The sequence below is a fragment of the Salvelinus fontinalis genome, chromosome 18, assembly GCF_029448725.1.
Source record: "Salvelinus fontinalis isolate EN_2023a chromosome 18, ASM2944872v1, whole genome shotgun sequence".
Lineage (NCBI taxonomy): Eukaryota > Metazoa > Chordata > Actinopteri > Salmoniformes > Salmonidae > Salvelinus > Salvelinus fontinalis.
In genome coordinates this window covers 30,357,457-30,377,470 of record NC_074682.1, presented here as the reverse complement: position 1 = coordinate 30,377,470, position 20,014 = coordinate 30,357,457, and the positions used below count along the sequence as shown (strand labels likewise).

Genomic DNA, 20,014 nt, shown 5'->3' with positions numbered 1-20,014 from the left:
TTGGAGCAGCCTCTGGGATAAGTTAAATTGCCCTGGGTGGTATGAACAAAGAATCCAATTCGGGAAAGTCATATTCCTGGTCGTAATGATGGTGAGTTACCACCGCTCTGATATTCAAAAGTTATTTCCAGCTGTAATACTGTAAAGTTGCTTAGGAGCTAGAAGCAGAGCTGCCTTGTCTGTTGGCGCAATCAGTGTCAGAGAAGGAAAGAAGCAGGATGATGAGTCCCTGAAATAGCTCACGCACTAAACATCACAAGAGAGAAAGACTGGCTTCATAGACACACTGTACTGTTAGACTGTGTCCTTCATTACAGGAGACATGATCATGATCGACACATTCACCTCCATCATCATCATCATTCAGGCAGGGATGACGAAAGGCTGTAACCATGATGAACATGAATCAACTTAAGGTGTTGGACCCTTAGATATAGTTTCAGTATGTATCTATATGGTTATACCCGTAGGTCAATGTGAGGTGTTCAAAGGAGAACCTTTTTGGTATGCTCATGACCTGAGATTGACTCATCATCGGACCTCCCTCTAATTACCATGGAGACAGACTGTTCTAAATGGAAGATTACACTGTGAGCCTTCTTTCACAACTTGAACAGCTGACTCAGAAATAAAAGTGTGAAGAGAAGGTGACTGCATTCAGATACCATGAGAATACATGAGTAAGTGGATTTGAGCAAAGCCAGGTTAAGGGTTGAGGTGAGAAAGAGACCGAGACAGACAGAGAGATAGTAGGGAATTACGTTGGCTTGGAGGCCTCGGCCTGGTCTGTCTGCAGTTTCTCCCCTCCCTCAACCTCCATGGTGCAGTACACAATCCTGTTAGGAGCCAGAGACTTCAGGCCCACCACCTCCATGATAACCACCTGAAGGGCACACACAAACAGAATGTTGTTAAACAACAGGTGTATTCAGTAAGGTTCACAATGTAGTAGAAATGTATTAAAAAGAGCTAACATTACTCTCTATTCTACATGAAAGACAACCATACTGTTCTGGTCTAGACATCTGAGCGCTCTGCACATTCCTGAATGGGCCCCAGCACTCACCCTGTAAAGCCATGAACCATGACCCGTAACTGTCTATGGTGCCCTTTACACAACTACAACAGTCACCTTGACCTTGTTGATCAAAGGCAGAAACCCACATAGGTAAATGCATACAGTATAACCTCCTAAAAACCCCATTAACATTCATTAGTTTAAAACTCATTATCACCCTTAGCTCTATTGGTCAACAGCATTTACAGTATATCTTAAAGTACCTTAAACCAATGGAGGGTGCTGAGGGGTGGACGGCTCATAATAATGGCTGGAACGGAGCGAACAGAATGGCAACAAACACATTGAAATCATGTGTTTGATGTATTTGATACCATTCCACTGATTCCGTTCCAGCCATTATAAAGGTGCCCTACACCCCAACTGAGAGAAAGATGATAACACTGAGACCTACTCAAGCAAACTAGAATTCATGATGATTAAAATGGGAAAGACAAATGGGGAGCAAAAACCCCATCACAGAAGCTACAAATCAGGCCAGCCTCTCCAATCTATAAAGCAGTACTTTCAGTTCTAGCACCATAATCCTCTTCTCTACATTACACTACAATCAACTGCTGGGAGGGTAACCTGGACTCGGGGGGTAGAAGTAACATAGTAAATGTAAATCCGAGACACACTAATTAATATGATATGCTACATTTCATATGGTATGTATTAATTTGTGGATGTTTGCAATTGCAATTTGTTGTGGCTAACGTGAGCTAGGTGGCTAGGTGATGAGATTCGAACACGCAACCTTTGGGTTGCTAGACCTTCACGTTATGCACCTACCCATCCAACCCGACCACCACCCTACTTTCATTTTTGACTTTAGCATCCTTCTGTCTTATGTAATGTACCAAATGTAACATATACTAATTTGTGTGTTCCAGATTTACATTTACTATGTTACATATCTAAAATGACAGACCCAAATCTAACTGCCTGCAGCTCAGGCCCTGAAGCAAGGATATGCATATTCTTGGTACCATTTGAAAGGAAACACTTTGAACTTTGTGGAAATGTGAAAGGAATGTAGGAAAATATAACACATTAGATCTGGTAAAAGAAAATACAAAGAAAAAAACAACTGTTTTTTTGTATTTTATTTGTACCATCTTTGAAATGCAAGGGAAAGCCCAAAATGTATTATTCCAATCCAGATGCAATTTAGATTTTGGCCACTAGATGGCAGCAGTGTATTTGCAAAGTTTTAGACTGATCCAATGAACCATTGCATTTCTGTTCAAAATGTTGTATCAAGACTGCCTAAACGTGCCTGATTTGTTTATTAATAACGTTTCATGTTCAAAACTGTGCACTCTCCTCAAACAATAGCTTGGTATTATTTCACTGTAATAGCTACTGTAAATATCAGATATGTCTATGCCCTGGGAAATGTTCTTGTTACTTACAACCTCATGCTAATCCCATTAGCCTACGTTAGCTCAACCGTCCCGCAGGAGACCCACCAATCCTGCTGCCAGTGCTAGAACTTCCTTCTCCTTAAGGAGCTACGGGAACAGAAATAGCTCTTCTGAGTATATCGTATTTTCTTAGATTGTTCATCATAACCAGAGTTACTATAATTAGTTATTATGAAGTTTGCTATGAAATGAAAAAAAGGAGGTATTATTTTATTTCACTACATTACCTAGGTATACCTTGTGATCTGTTATTTCACTCCTTCTTTGTTCATCTATTTTTTCTCTTTCCTTATGGCTGGAGGGCAACCTGTTTGCAATCTATACTGGGTATATATTCACAAGCGTCTCAGTGTAGGAGCGCGGATCAGTTTTGCATTTCAAATCATAACTAATAAGAGGGAGAACCTGATCCTAGATCACTCAGCACCCCAACTCAGAGATGCTACGTGAATACGGGCCCTGGTCTAGATAGAAGAAAACTAAAGCATAAGCGCAAACACTCTGGGGCTTCGGCATGGAATGTATCCATGTTCTAAAATAACCAATAGACTACTGAAAGTGCAAATCAGATCTAGTTTATCAAAAGGCCAGCTGAGGAAAAAATCTGCTATATCATCATCATTTCCACTACTACCACCACCATAGACCTCAATAGAAAGTGTTTTCCTTGCCACAGAACACAGATACATTGTAAATAAATAGGTTGATCATGTTTTTGATGACTTATCCCGCTTATAAAGACAGAGGCAGGTGAATGGTAACACTGTATTTAGGATATTCTGTCATAATGCCAAAATGCTGAGGTTTTATCCTTCCTAGACAGTGTTTGGGCTACATCAGACTTGTACTTGGTTAGCGTTAGTGTTACTGTTGATGGGTTAGGGTCATGGTCAGGGCTAGGGGTAGGGCTAGACAGGATTAGGGTACCTACTTCCAGAGTGAAGGAGAGCACCACGTCAGACTTAGACAGTGTGTTCTCGTCTTCCTGGCCCATATCCATGATGGAGGTGTTGTGTCCTTTCTTCAGCTTCTGCAGTTTGAACTCTCCTCCCTTGGACACCGGCATGCTCTCCAGGTTGGCCATCAGCTGGTTCACCGATGCCTTTAGCTCCTCTATGTACATGTGCTCCATCTCCTTTGACACAAACTTGGGGAACTTGCCACCCTTTGGGAAAAAATAAAATAATAATCATACCAAAAATTGTTGTACAAAAGTGTTTTTACTAGATTTCAAGTCAGCTTTTATGTCAATGTTGACTAGTCATCCTGAAAATGAAAAGACACTTTATTTATAAAATAGATCCAAATTGTCAACACTAATGTAAACGCTTGTCATTCAATAGATGAACAGATACTGTATGTAGCCTACAGTATTCATCGTGATGTAAAGCTGTTTCTTGAATAGGGAACTCGCATAGTGAAGCCATTTTGATTCTTAGCCTACAAACTGAGGTTCTTATGTAGCTCAGCACAATGTTACCTGTGTGTTGATGTTGTTCTACTGCGGTGTGTATACAGCTGTAGGATCTTACTTCAACCACCCTGATGCAGGAGAATTTTTTTACTTGGTGTGTATTAAACTTCTTTGGGATAGGGCGGCGCTGTTTTCACTTTGGGAAAAAATCGTGCCCAATTTAAACGGCCTCGTACTCTATTCTAGATCGTACAATATGCATATTATTATTACTATTGGATAGAAAACACTCTCAAGTTTCTAAAACCGTTTGAATTATATCTGTGAGTAAAACAGAACTCATTTTGCAGCAAACTTCCTGACAGGAAGTGAAAAATCTGAAATCGAGGCTCTGTTCCAGGGCCTTCCTATTCATTTGCTTGAAATCTATGGATATACATGCACTTCATACGCCTTCCACTAGATGTCAAGAGGCAGTGAGAGGTGGAATGGGGTGTCTAGCTTGATCTGAGATCGAGATTGGAGAGATTGGAATGACGTGACCTCAAATTTCCTTTGTTCAGCAAGGCGCGGGAAGGAACCCTGGATTGCCTTCTGAAAAGCTTTCGGTATAGACGGCTAATATCTCCGGCTTTGATTTTATTTGATACATGTGATAATATCATCGTAAAGTATGTTTTTTTCAATATAGTTTTATCAGATTATTGAACGTTTATCGGGAGATTTGGCGTTTTCCGTTTTCTGCGTTTGGTGAAGATGGACAACTTCGCGCCACTTGGCTAGCTTTGGTTGCTAATTCGACAGGAGAGGAGGACATTCTAACACCAAACAACGATTATTCTAGACAAAGGACTCCTTGTACAACATTCTGATGGAAGCTCAGCAAAAGTAGGAACCATTTATGATGTTATTTCGTATTTCTGTGGAAAATGTTTAGTACTATTTTCCGCCCTCATTGCAGGCACTGTCTCGCTATAACGTAAGCTGTATGTCGAACTAAAGTTATTTTTTAGAATTCTAACACGGCGATTGCATTAAGAACTAGTGTATCTTTCATTTGCTGTACAACATGTATTTCTTTGTAAAGTTTATGATGAGTTCTTTGATTAGATTAGGTGAGTGTCATAAATATATCCGGATAATTTTGTGCAGTTTGGCTACTATTCACATTGTAAAACCACGATTTGTACCGCTAAATATGCACATTTTCGAACAAAACATATATGTATTGTGTAACACAATGTTAAAGGACTGTCATCTGATGAAGTTTATCAAGGTTAGTGAATAAATTTATATCTTTTGCTGTTTTTTTGCGATCGCTACCTTTGCGGTGAATGAATGCGGTTGTGTGGTTGGCTATTGTAGTAAGCTAAAATAATGCTATATTGTGTTTTCGCTGTAAAACACTTAAAAAATCTGAAACATTGGCTGGATTCACAAGATGTTTGTCTTTTATTTGCTGTACACCATGTATTTTTCATAAATGTTTTATGATGAGTATTTAGGTATTTCACGTTGCTCTCTGCAGTTATTCTAGCTGCTTAGGTGATATTTGTGATTGTAGCTGCAATGTAAATCTATGATTGCAAATTTTTCGAACAAAACATAGATTTACTGTATAACATGTTATAAGACTGTCATCTGATGAAGTTGTTTCTTGGTTAGTGACTAATTCTATCTCTATTTGGGGGTTTTGTGCAAGCTACCTGTGCTGTGAAAGAAATGTCTGTGCTTTTTTGTATTTGGTGGTGAGCTAACATAAATATATGTGGTGTTTTCGTTGTAAAACATTTCAAAAATCGGACATGTTGGCTGGATTCACAAGATGTTTATCTCTCATTTGCCGTATTGGACTTGTTAATGTGTGAAAGTTAAATATTTCTAAAAATTATTTTTTGAATTTCGCGCGCTGCCTTTTCAGTGGAACCGCTAGCGGAACCCCGGGGCTAGACAGGTTAAAAAGGTGTCACGATCGTGTGGTGGATTGATGGACCAAAACGCAGCTTTAGGAAAATATGCCATCTTCTTTTATTTTTTAAAAGATGACGAAAATAAACACGACACACTTTAACAAACTATACAAAACAACAAACGACCGTGAAGCTAAATAACGTTGTGCACATACACACACAGGCTACAAACGTTCTACATAGACAACGCTAGACATATACACTCAACACAAAACCATCTACTACACCCCATAACCCCTTTACCAAATAAACACCCAAAACCAACAAAACATAAACATTACCCATGTCACACCCTGACCTAACTAAAATAATAAAGAAAACAAAGAATAATAAGGCCAGGGCGTGACATAACCCCCCCCTTGAGGCGCGAACTCCGGGCGCACCATACACAGTCTAGGGGAGGGTCTGGGTGGGCTCCCCTCCACGGTGGCGGCTCCGGCTCTGGTCGTAGTCCCCACGTCACCACAGTACCTAACCACCTCCTAGGCTTCCTCCAAACGACCCCCCTCCACATTAACCCCATTGCATTAAGGGGGAGTTCCGGACTAAGGGACAGCTCCGGACTAAGGACCAGTACCAGGGTAAGGGGCAGTACCAGGGTCAGGGGCAGTACCAGGGTCAGGGGCAGTACCAGGGTCAGGGGCAGCACCAGGGTAAGGGGCAGCACCAGGGTAAGGGGCAGCACCAGGGTAAGGGGCAGCTCCGGACTGAGGAATGGCAGCTCCGGACTGAGGGACTGCAGCTCCGGACTGAGGGACGGCCCATGGCTGGCTGACAGATCTGGCTGCTCATGGCTGGCTAACGGATCTGGCTGCTCATGGCTGGCTAACTGATCTGGCTGCTCATGGCTGGCTGACGGATCTGGCTGCTCATGGCTGGCTGACGGATCTGGCTGCTCATGGCTGGCTGACTGATCTGGCTGCTCATGGCTAGCTGACGGATCTGGCTGCTCATGGCTAGCTGACGGATCTGGCTGCTCATGGCTAGCTGACGGATCTGGCTGCTCATGGCTAGCTGACGGATCTGGCTGCTCATGGCTAGCTGACGGATCTGGCTGCTCATGGCTAGCTGACGGATCTGGCTGCTCATGGCTAGCTGACGGATCTGGCTGCTCATGGCTAGCTGACGGATCTGGCTGCTCATGGCTAGCTGACGGATCTGGCTGCTCCTGTCTGGTTGGCGGCTCTGGCAGATCCTGTCTGGTTGGCGGCTCTGGCAGATCCTGTCTGGTTGGCGGCTCTGGCAGATCCTGTCTGGTTGGCGGCTCTGGCAGATCCTGTCTGACGGACGGCTCTAGCGGCTCCTGTCTGGCTGGCGGCTCTAGCGGCTCCTGTCTGGCGGACGGCTCAGTGGGCTCATGGCAGACGGGCGGCTTTGCAGGCTCATGGCAGACGGGCGGCTTTGCAGGCTCATTGCAGACGGATGGCTCAGATGGCGCTGGGGAGACGGATGGCTCAGATGGCGCTGGGGAGACGGATGGCTCAGATGGCGCTTGGCAGACGGGCAGTTCAGTTATTGCAGTGCAGACGGCAGACTCCTGCCGGCTGAGGCGCACTGTAGGCCTGGTGCGTGGTGCCGGGACTGGTGGCACCGGGCTGGGGACACGCATCTCAGGGCTAGTGCGGGGAGCAGCAACAGGACGCACAGGACTCTGGGGACACACAGGAGGCTTGGTACGTGGTTTAGACACTGGTAGTAAAGGGCTGGAGACACGCACCATATAGCTAGTGCGTGGAGGAGGCACTGGTGGTACTGGATTGGGGCGGGGAGGTGGCGCCGGAAATACCGGACCGTGCAGGCGTACTGGCTCCCTTGAACGCCGAGCCTGCCCAACCTTACCTGGTTCTATGCTCCCCGTCGCCTGACCAGTGCGGGGAGGTGGAATAACCCGCACCGGCCTATGTAGGCGAACCGGGGACACCATGCGTAAGGCTGGTGCCATGTACGCCGGCCCGAGGAGACGCACTGGTGACCAGATGCGTTGGGCCGGCTTCATGACATACGGCTCAACGCTCAGTCTAGCCCGGCCGATACGTGGAGCTGAAATGTACCGAACCGGGCTATGCACGCGTACAGGAGACACCGTGCGCTCTACTGCGTAACACGGTGTCTGCCCGTACTCCCGCTCTCCACGGTAAGTACAGGGAGTAGGCGCAGGTTTCCTACCTGACTTCGCCACACTCCCTTTAAGGCCCCCCCCAAGAAATTTTTGGGGTGTACTCACGGGTTTCCAGCCTTGTCTCCGTGCTGCCTCCTCATATCGCCTCCTCTCGGCTTTCGCTGCCTCCAGCTCTTCACGAGGGAGGCGATATTCTCCAGGTTGATCCCAAGGTCCATCTCTTTCCAATTCGTCCTCCCAACTCCAGAGATCCTGTGTAGGTAGGTCCTGTTGCCGCCTTCCATGCCGCTTGGTCCTATGGTGGGTAATTCTGTCACGATCGTGTGGTGGATTGATGGACCAAAACGCAGCTTTAGGAAAATATGCCATCTTCTTTTATTTTTTAAAAGATGACGAAAATAAACACGACACACTTTAACAAACTATACAAAACAACAAACGACCGTGAAGCTAAATAACGTTGTGCACATACACACACAGGCTACAAACGTTCTACATAGACAACGCTAGACATATACACTCAACACAAAACCATCTACTACACCCCATAACCCCTTTACCAAATAAACACCCAAAACCAACAAAACATAAACATTACCCATGTCACACCCTGACCTAACTAAAATAATAAAGAAAACAAAGAATAATAAGGCCAGGGCGTGACAAAAGGCTTCTGAAGTTTAATTTCCACTTTGAAATTTCAAACTTGATTTTCCCTGAAGAAGATTTTTATCAATCCCTACAAAAATATCCATTCATTATAATCCACATAATAATTTACATTTCCTGTTGCAGCAAACTGGCTCAAATTAAGATCCTATGTCTGTAGGCTATCAGACTCACCCTGGCAATCTGATCGGCCATCTGCAGGCGTCCATCCAGCTCCCGTCTGATCTGAGCAGCCTGCTCGTCCAGGTTGTCCAACTAGAGTAGGGTCAAACACAGAAGAGACAGGAAGAAGTGTTGTGCGCACATACTTAAAAATAAACTTGTCCCAGGAACTTGATTAGAGAGAATCATTATGCTCTCAAGTGTTGGTTTAATCAAGAAACGTTTTGACCCCAACTGTGCCTTCTTCGGGAAAACGGGACAACGAGAGATGAATCAGCCTGTGATGGTCTCACTGGTACCCAGGTGTGGTTTTGGATATCCATGACCTTGGAGCTATGTAAGCCTATAGGCATTACCTCACCCATCACCACATGGTAATAATTTATACAATATCCATTATGATTCTACATGGAATAAGACTAGAATCTGTATTCATAAAGTGTCTCAGGGTAGAGGTACTGATCTAGGATCAGGTCCTCCGTGTATCTGTATTCAAGATCTAAAATACAATACTGATGCTAGATCAGCAATCTTTGTGAATACTGGCTATGTCCCAATTATCTCTCCTTTCTCCCAGTGTGCACTTTCACTTCCCTTTACTGTTTTGAAAGGAAATTGCTGTTATAAGAAATATGGTGAAAACTCCCATAAGACCATGCCTCCACTAATTCAATTATTTTAGATTTTTGTGGGAAGTATTAAACGAGGGCAGGAGAAAGGGGTGGTTATTGGGACACACGACATGGGCCCAGGAGGACATCACCACTGAGCTGGGTAATCAATACATTCTCCATTATGTTCCTAGATGACCCCGAACAGGATGGGTTCAGAGGGATTCAGGTCTACACCCATCTCCCATGTTGATGATGTATCTTTTTTGATCTCAGGATGGGTGATTAGATTCACACTGTCAATAAATATTGTGTTATAAGGATATAAGGCTGACTTTACTTGAAGGGCCACTTTCCCAGACAGATTAAACTTAGTCATGGACGGAAAAGCTCTTTCCATGGAGAATCTGGAGAATCGGACATAGGTTTCTGTGTAGACAGAGAGGGCATAGCTCTAATAATTGATACAATATAAAATTGTATTAGTCACATGCACCGAATACACCAGGTGTAGACCTTTCAGTGAAATGCTTACTTACAAGCCCTAACCAACAATGCAGTTATAAAATACGAATAAGAATAAGAAATAGTAATAAAAAAATGGTGCTCCCAAGCGGGGCAGTGGTCTAAGACACTGCATCTCAGTGCAAGAGTTGTCATTGCAGTACCTGGTTCGAATCCAGGCTGCATCACATCCGGCCATGATTGGGAGTCCCATAGGGTGGCGCACAATTGGCCCAGCGTCATACGGGTTTGGCCAGGCTAGGCAGTCATTGTAAATAAGAATTTGTTCTTAACTGACTTGCCTAGTTACATAAAGGTTAAAAGAATAAAAAAGCAGTAGTAAAATAACAATAGCGGGGCTATATACAGGGGGTACCAGTACTATATACAGGGGGTACCAGTACTATATACAGGGGGTACCAGTACTATATACAGGGGGTACCAGTACAGAGTCAATGTGGAGGCTATATACAGGGGGTACCAGTACTATATACAGGGGGTACCAGTACTATATACATGGGGTACCAGTACTATATACAGGGGGTACCAGTACTCTATACAGGGGTTACCAGTACAGAGTCAATGTGGAGGCTATATACAGGGGGTACCGGTACAGAATCAACGTGGAGGCTATATACAGGGGGTACTGGTACAGAGTCAACGTGGAGGCTATATACAGGGGATACCGATACAGTGTACAGAGTCAATGTGGCGGCAGGTAGCCTAGTGGTTAGAGCGTTGGACTAGTAACTGAAAGGTAGCAAGATCGAATCCCCGAGCCCGACAAGGTAAAAATCTGTCATTCTGCCCCTGAACAAGGCAGTTAACCCACTGTTCCTAGGCCGTCATTGAAAATAAGAATTTGTTCTTAACTGACTTGCCTAGTTAAATAAAGATATAATATACAGGGGGTACCGGCACAGAGTCAATGTGGAGGCTATATACATGGCTATATACAGCTATATACAGAGTCAATGTGTAGGCTATATGCAGGGGGTACTGGTACAGAGTCAATGTGCGGGAGCACTGGTTAGTCGAGGTAATTGAGGTAATATGTACATGTAGGTAGAGTTATTAAAGTGACTATGCATAGATAATAACAGAGTAGCAGTGACGTAAAAGACGGGGGTGGGACAATGCAAATAGTCTGGGTAGCCATTTGATTAGATGTTCAGGAGTCTTATGGCTTGTGGGTAGAAGCTGTTTAGAAGCCTCTTGGACCTAGACTTGGGGCTTCGTTACCGCTTGCCGTGCGGTAGCAGAGAGGTTAGCACGATCAGTCGTTGGATTCATGTGTAAATAAGTAATAAGACTGCATGTAGGCCTACTGTACACGAGGGCTGTGGAGAACTCCATTTCAGTTGAGTCAAAATATTAATTGACTTCCTGAATTGACTGAAAAGAAACGGGAATGACCTCTATCCTGATGTATCCTGTGTCGACTTGACTGATAAAAATAAGTCCTTGAGAGTTTTTTTGTTTGTTCTACTTTCATTTGTAGGTTGAGAGAGTCATTCATAAATATGAATATAGAGCACATGTGCCTAAACAGTGTGTGCGTGTGTGTGTTGTGTGTGTCTGTGTGTGTGCGTGCGTGCATGTTTTTGTGTGTACATACGGTACATATGCAAGTAACTCTTTAAATCACTATAATGGAGAGCCACACTCCCTGCAACTAGCATTGTGACATGTCTACCCTCCAGCCCCCCCACAGCCTGCCCACACAGAGTAGCAGCAACGTGATGTCTTAGCCAGGTTGGCCCTGTAGAGCAGTCACTTCCAGTCCTGTCACACATGCAGTGTGCCTTCACCCGCCCACTCACACATAGTCATGCACACACACACACTTCAAGGGCTCCACGGTACTGCCACGAAGCTGGACCGGAACACACCCACCCTGCAGCGCTGATGCACATCCACATGGAGCAGCTATCGCGCTCCAGAGAACAACTGTCTAGTGATGTCCAGGGAGGACTGATGGCTACTACAAACGGCAGCCTGCACTCCACTTACAGAGAACATGTGCAGAGGGCATAGAGGTGGACCTTCCTCTTTCTGTGAAGACAAATAGACTAAACTAGCCCTGTTGACAAAACAGGTGGCCTAATGGCAATGTCATGTTACTGTTACCATAGTGGGTTGTCATGGTGTGTGATGCTGCTGAGCGGTTGTGTTGTGGCAAACCACAGCTCTGTAATGTTACCGCTCTAGAGTGAAGGGAGGGAAATGTCTGCATGTAACCACAAGAGAAGAACTAGTGTGTGTGTGTTTGTTTGTGTGTGTGTATGTTTGTGCGTGTGTTTATGCGTGTATGTGCCTGCATGCACGCCTTCGTATGTGTGTGTGTGTGCAACCGCAGGAGAGGGGGATGTTGTAGTGTAACTAGATTTCAATTACAGAGGCCAGGGGCTAACTGAATCACTCAAGCATGACCTCAGGCAGGCTCACAACAACCTGATCGCGTGACCCAGGCATCCAAGGCCCTAATGGACACTGGTGGTGGTGACAAAGGCGTGGCATTGTCTTAAACTTAAACAGTGACTAAAACCAATAGAAATGGAATTGCTAGAATAGAAAATTCCCATTCTAGTCAATGGGTCCGTAATTCTATGAATAAACCATCTCTTTGTTACTGCAGCTGTTAGACTACTTTGTACTGACTGACATCAAAGACAGAATAAAAAGCATTGAAATATAATCTATATAATCTAATCAATTCTAGATTCTATTTCTATTATCAAATTATTGTTTTTTTTCAACAACTTGAGTAAAACTCTGCTGTTGTGGCCATAGAGACCACCAGAACAGTCACCTTGGCCATGTTAAGTAAATAAGGGATTGTAGTTAACGAGAGGGTTCTGTAAGTTTTCATTCCTGAGGTGACTAAGACCTGCACAAACTCAATCAATGACAAACACAGTGATTCAGAAAGAAAATCTACATTAGTCTGTAAGAGACATCTGACTTCAAGAGCAGTCACCTAGAGATGACCTTGGCGTTTAGAATAATGTTGAAGTCGCTATTTCAAATCAAATCAAATGTTATTATTACATGTGCCGAATAGAACAGGTGTAGACGTTAGTGTGAAATGCTGAATACAACAGGTGTAGACGTTAGTGTGAAATGCTGAATACAACAGGTGTAGACGTTAGTGTGAAATGCTGAATACAACAGGTGTAGACGTTAGTGTGAAATGCTGAATACAACAGGTGTAGACGTTAGTGTGAAATGCTGAATACAACAGAAGTAGACGTTAGTGTGAAATGCTGAATACAACAGGTGTAGACGTTAGTGTGAATGCTTACTTACAAGCCTTTAACCAACAATGCAGTTTTAAGAAAATACCCCCCAACAAAAGTAGGAGATAAGAAAAACAAATAACTAAAGAGCAGCAGTAAATAACAATGGCGGGGCTATATACATATGTGTGTGGGAGCTATCATAGGTTGGTTCTGGTTAGATCGATAAAAGCCATCTGAAGGAGGACAGAGAGAGAAGCCTGGCATCTGTTTGCCTAGTTTTCTGCCCCAGAGTAATGAAAAGCGGAGGAATTCACAGGCTCCCTTACATCAATAATGAATGAAGACATATACTTTATATTAGCTGACACAAGAAAGGAGTGGAGAGGGCTGAGGGATTGGTCTCTCTCTCTCTCTTTCTGCATTTCTCCCCCTCTCTCTCTCTCTCTCTGGCAAAAGCAGCATTGTTCATCTTTCAGCAACATTAATGCTGTGACTCACTGCCACCCGCTGTGATGACCCTGACTGTGTCAGTCTGTCCGTCCGCCTTACTGAGCCCACAGCACACACCCTGCAGACAGGGACCTTACAGACAGACAGAGGCAAAATAAAGCCCTAAAACATGTTAGTATAAATGGGACTGGCTTGGTCTTGCACATGGTGGAAAGTATTGCATGTTAAGCGGAAGAGGTGGAGGACAGAGCAATAGAGGATAGGGCTATTATGTTGTAGTATATTGACTGTAGAGTTATGGGGATTTATAGGTCTATAGTGGACTTTCATATGTTCTTTCTACTGTAGAATTACAGGCACGCCACACCGTTAGAAAAAAGGCTTCCAAAAGGGTTCTTCGGCTGTCCCCATAGGAGAACCATTCTGGTTCTAGGTACAAACCTTTTGGGTTCCATGTAGAGCCCTCTGTGGAAAGGGTTCTACATGGAACCTAAACTGGTTCTACTTGGAACCAAAAAGGGTTCTTCAAATGGTTATTCAATGAGGACCGCCGAAGAACCCTTTTAGGTTCTAGATAGCACCTTTGATATGTAGCGCATTGTGAGTGATTTTCCATCATGGATGTTAGAGAATAAGGGTTGTTTGGTGTGTCTCTGACCCCATCTGAGAGCAAATCATCCATCCAGGGAAGAGAAGCTCCAGCATGGCCGCCCCTGCTGAGTGGGCCTACTGATGTGATGTCTGGTAGGGGGTCTAGAAGCCCTGTTTCAGTCTTCTGCTGTAGAGACATGGCTAGTGTTGACTTCTTCTCTCATCTGCAATTTCCTCCCTTCCCCACTTCCTCTCTCCCTTCCTCTCCCCTCATCTCCTCTCCTCTGGACTCTGTCCCGTATTTCACCTATTTCTACTACATTAACAGGCCTAGTGCGTCTCTGAGGCTTTACTGTATTGATTCCCTGCTCCTTCCAGCAATCCCCTTAAAGAGAGAATGAGCTGCTACCACTGTGGAAGGGAGGGGGGCTTTAAGAGAAAAGCTGCTGAACTGAGATGGAGTGAAGGAAGGGGGTGGAGCTGGAGAGAGAGAATGAGAAGGGGGAGAGAGAGATGGAGAGAAGGACCGAGAAAGAGAAGGGGGAAAAGAGAAAGGGGGGAGATACAGAGGTAGAGAGAGTGTATGGGGAAAGAGAGCAATAGGAGGGAGAGAGAGAGAGAAAAGGGGGAGACAGCTTGAAGTACACTGATGAATCTCACTTAAATAATCAAGGAAACAGCATGAAGCAGTCCTCTCCTCAGATTGAAAAGGGAAAATACAGCTACTCTCTGGATGAGGTCTGGCCATCTCGTTTATAAGATCCCCACAATCCTAACACCAGTAAAAAAAGAAGCAATAACTAGAATAATTGGGATTCTGCATTCAGTTCAAATATTGGCTATACTATGGATGTCTGATGTTTAATATGATTGTGTTTTGTTAATGCATCCTCTTATGAGTATTACAGTCTGTATTCCTTCTCCATATAGATAGAAAATATTGGCATGAGCTGCTAAGATGTCAGTGTGTACAGTACAGTAGTGTGTGTTTGGGCCACTGTGCAGCCACCCACCCTGCCTGCTGTTTTTCACAGACTACATTCCAAATGGCACCATATTCCCTCAACAAGGGCCTATTGGAAAGTAGTGCATTATAGGGAATAGGGTGTCATTTGGGATGAATTCACAGAGTTACTGGTTAGTAGACCACATAATCAGAATTTTGCCACCAGAAGTTCTGCTCTGCCTTTGCACTGTCAGGGCTTCAGCCTTTCAGAGCGTCACACACACTGCCTATTAGGATTAAATACATTTCTCAGACTGGCTTCATGGAATTTACCCAGGATTCACCCAGGCAGTGCAGAGCCGTGAGTGTGAGTGTGAGTGTGAGTGTGAGTGTGAGTGTGAGTGTGAGTGTGAGTGTGAGTGTGTGTGTGTGTGTGTGTTCGAGTGGTTGAATTAAGTGTTTTCCCTGACGCTGGCTGCTGCTGCCTGTCCATCTGAGTGTGCTGTGCTGAACTGTGCAATCCAAGCAGAACTGTCACAGTCACAGAGGGATGGAGAGGGGGCCACGCCTCCCTGGAAATGACAGCAGCAGAGCAGCTTGTGTAGAGAGTCTTTGTCTGACTGCATCCTGACAACACAAGGACTTGGTCATGTCTGTCCGCTAGTCTAGACATCCAGAAACGAAGACATCCAATTTAGATTAACTGAACACGAGCACAATGAAAAATCCAAGGGTATTTTTCTTTAATGTGTTTATTTCGATAAACCTTAGAAGTGAGTGAATCTACTGGATAAATTGCAGGTGCTGATGTTGTTAGTAGTTTTGAAGGCTGTAAGAACTGTATCTCATTGACAGAACAGTGACGTATGGTAGATCAGTTATATGGGCAGTGAGTGGTTTTGGGGGGGTTGTGTGTGAGATTGTTGTTGGAGGCAAAGATGACAAACGCAGGTGACCTTCATTTCCCCCTTATCACCCCTCTGAGAGTGTCAGTCACAGAGGTGGTCTGGTCTGCAACACAATGGGGTGGTGCCCTGGGACACGTTAATGAAAGGGCAATCTGACACCCCTCATGGAGCCCCTACACAGCCCCACAATCTCCATCCAGGGGCGGCAGGTAGCCTAGTGGTTAGAGCGTTGGGCCAGTAACCGAAAGGTTGTTAGATCGAATACTCGAGCGGACAAGGTAAACAATCTGTCGTTCTGCCCCTGAACAAGGCAGTTAACCCACTGTTCCTAGGCCGTCATTGTAAATAAGAATGTGTTCTTAACTGACTTGCCTAGTTAAATAAAGGTAAAAAAATATATATATAAATAATCAGCCCAGCCTAATCACTGCTGTGATTAGCACTAGGACCGTGTTCGGTTGTCAATGAGGTCCGTAAGGCCGCATTGAAAATGTATTGTATTTCCTCACCGTCAAAAATGTAAATAAATCGTCCCCTATTCATCGTTTTTTGCCCTTTTCATGCTCCCTGACTGTCTACTTTAATTTGGATGATTATTAGTGAGCTGAACACAGTCAAGAAACTGTATGAATGTAGGTCCATTATCATTTCTACAGTTTCCTTTTGATTGGGGTCCTGCTTTATGATAAGCAATGTGTTATTTTAACACTGAAAAGAGTGGAACCATCAAGACACTGGAACATTGTTACATTTAACACTGGAGAATGTGCTGTGCATGCACACCAGACACACACACAGCTCCCCCACTCCTACTGGTGTTGGAGAAAGGCAACACCCCATTATACCTTTGTTTGCTTCGTCAGCAACTGTTCGCTGGTGAATTATGCTTGAGGGATTTCTGTTTCCAGCATTGATCTGATTATGGAACCCTCTGTGTATGTGTATGTCTCTTTGCGTGCATGTTTGTGTGCGTGTGGTAAGGCTGGTGATGGGATCTATATAATGCAGCACTATAGATTGGGAGAAGGGGAAGAGGGACAGACTGCATATTGTTTGTAAGCTAGCCGCGAGGAGAGGGAGGGCTAGATACACTCTTATCAGAAAGGGTTAATCAGCTGTCCCCATAGGCAAACCCTTTTGGGTTCCAAGTAGTACACTTTGGTAACACTTTACTTGAAACCCAGCGTCATAACACATTATGACACGTCATGACCATGTCGTAATATGTCATAACAGCTTACAGAACTTGTCATAACCTTTTATAATATGGTCATAACTGTCACCAGCACAACACACGTGGGACACACACAGCCCACACCCGGCCCTGGCTAAATTGTAACGTTCCCTCAGCGTTAGTGAAAGTGACAGCCACACTGCAGCGAACACAGAGGGGAAGTTGCCTGAACGTTAGCCGAGGCTGAGAGCAGGTCAGGGGTGACGGGGAGGGGCATAGTTAGATGGGGAGGAGTGACAGGAAGGGCTGATGAGGGTGTAGATGGATTGACAAGGAGGGGTGATGAGGGGTGCCAGGATGGGTGTAGTTAGGTAGGGATGCTTGATGAGGAGAGGTGAGGGGTGACAGGATGGGTGTAGTTAGAGGCTTGATGAGGAGAGATGATGAGGGGTGTAGTTAGATAGAGGTGATGATGGGTGTAGTAAGATAGAGAGGCTTGACGAGGAGAGGTGATGAGGGGTAACAGGATGGGTGTAGATAGAGGGTTGACGAAGAGGGGTGACAGGATGGGTGTAGTTAGATAGAGGCTTGATGTGATGAGGGGTGACATGATGGGTGTAGTTTGATAGAGAGGCTTGGTGATGAGAGGTGACAGGATGGGTGTAGTTAGAGGCTTGACGAGGAGAGGTGATGCCTGCTGCTACAGAATGTTCTCATAGCAGCTTTTTTCTAAGAGTGTATCTAGCTGCTATCTAGAACCTAAAAGTGTTATTTGCCTGTCCTCACCCTTTGAAGAACCCTTTTTTGTTCAAGGTAGAACCCTTTTGAGTTCCATGAAGAGCCCTTTCCACTTAGGGTTCTACATGGAACCCAAAAGAGTTCTACCTGAAACCAAAAAGGGCTGGTAACACTTTACTTGACATGTTATGACACTGGGTGTTATGTCATACCAGCTGACATAACTTGTCATAACATGGTCATAACACTGTCATGACACACATATTTACACCTGTTGTGACATATAGTGCGTTATTTTATGGCTGGATCTGACACCTACATAAGTGTGTCAATACCCACATTCATCTCAGTCATCAGCAACAGAGCATTGGGGTAGGTGCATATCTGGCATCAATGTGTGCACAATTACAATGATAATTTAATATGGTCAATTAAAAAAATATTTACAATACCATTCAAAAGTTGACACATCTACTCATAAAGGGTTTTTCTTTAGATGTACTATTTTCTACATTGTAGAATAATAGTGAAGACATCAAAACTGTGAAATAACACATATGGAACCATATAGTAACCAAAAAAGTGTTAAACAAATCCAAATATACTTTATATTTTGGATTGTTCAAAGTGGACACCTTTGCCTTAATGACCGCTTTGCATTCTCTCAACCAACTTCATGAGGTAGTCACCTGGAATACTTTTCCAACAGTCTTGAAGGAGTTCCCACATATGCTTGTCACGACTCCTACCGAAGGTGGCTCCCCTTCCAGTTCGGGTGGCGCTCGGCGGTCGTCGTCACCGGCCTACTAGCTGCCTTTTCCTCCCCCTCCTTGTCTGTTTATTAGTTACACCTGTTTTTAGTTAGGTTAATTAGTTGGGCTTTATTATCCGGATTGCGGTGTGCGGGATTGTTTTATGTGTACTCGTGTACACCCCTGTAAGTCACGGTCGTTCGTGTACGTGAGTTATTTTCGGGACTGTTTAGTTCCCCTGTGTTTTGGGGCATTTGCATTGAGTGGTGTCGTTTTCACCTGTGTGGTATATAAAGAAGTAGCGCTACTCTGAACTCTCTGTCTCCTGCGTCTGACTTCTTCCTCCACTACATCCCGGGCATTACAATGCTGAGCACTTGTCAGCTGATTTTTCTTCACTCTGCGGTCCAACTTATCCCAAACCATCTCAATTGTGTTGAGGTTGCGTGATTGTGGAGGCCAGGCCATCTGATGCAGCAATCCATCACTCTCCTTCTTGGTCAAATAGCCCTTACAAAGCCTGGAGGTGTGTTGGGTCATTGTCTTGTTGAAAAACAAATGATAGTCCCACTAAGCGCAAACCAGTTGGGATGGCATATAGCTGCAGAATGCCGTGGGAGCCATGCTGGTGAAGTGTGCTTTGAATTCTAAATAAATCACTGACAGTGTCATAAGCACAGGGAACCACACGTGTAGATATTCCGTTCACCTACTCTGCGTCTCACAAAGACACAGTGGTTGGAACCCAAAATCTCAAATTTGGACTCATCAGACCAAAGGACAAATTTCCACCGGTCTAATGTCCATTGCTATTGTTTCTTGGCCCAAAAAAATCTCTTATTATTGGTGTCCTTTAGTAGTGGTTTCTTTGCAGCAATTCGAGGCCTGATTCACGCGGTCTCCTCTGAACAGTTGATGTTGAGATGTATCTGTTACTTGAACATTTATTTGGGCTTAATGTCTGAAGCTGGTAACTCTACTGAACTTATCCTCTGCAGCAGAGGTAACTTTGGGCCTTCCTTTCCTGTGGCGGTCCTCATGAGAGCTCGTTTCATCATAGCGCTTGATGGTTTTTGCGGCTGACCTTCATGTCTTGAAGTAATGATTGACTATCATTTTTATTTGCTTATTTGAGCCGTTCCTGCCAATATATGGACTTGGTATATTACCAAATAGGGCTGTCTTCTGTACACCACCCCTACCTTATCACAACACAACTGATTGGCTCAAACACATTAAGAAAGAAATTCCACAAGGCACACCTGTTAATTGAAATG

At 44.4% G+C, this 20,014-nt stretch overlaps 1 protein-coding gene across 17 annotated transcripts in view; it reads right to left on the bottom strand.

The window, feature by feature from the left end:
- The window catches only part of LOC129815268 (calcium-dependent secretion activator 1-like), a 155,875-nt gene that overhangs the window by 67,167 nt on the left and 68,694 nt on the right, over positions 1–20,014 (bottom strand). For all 17 annotated transcript variants that reach the window (XM_055868925.1, XM_055868926.1, XM_055868929.1 and 14 more), the window contains exons 4-6: positions 8,834–8,914; positions 3,419–3,652; positions 762–883 (exon numbers count right to left, since the gene is read on the bottom strand). In XM_055868925.1, coding sequence (XP_055724900.1) covers positions 762–883; positions 3,419–3,652; positions 8,834–8,914 — 437 coding nt within the window. The remainder of the gene's footprint in view (positions 1–761; positions 884–3,418; positions 3,653–8,833; positions 8,915–20,014) is intronic.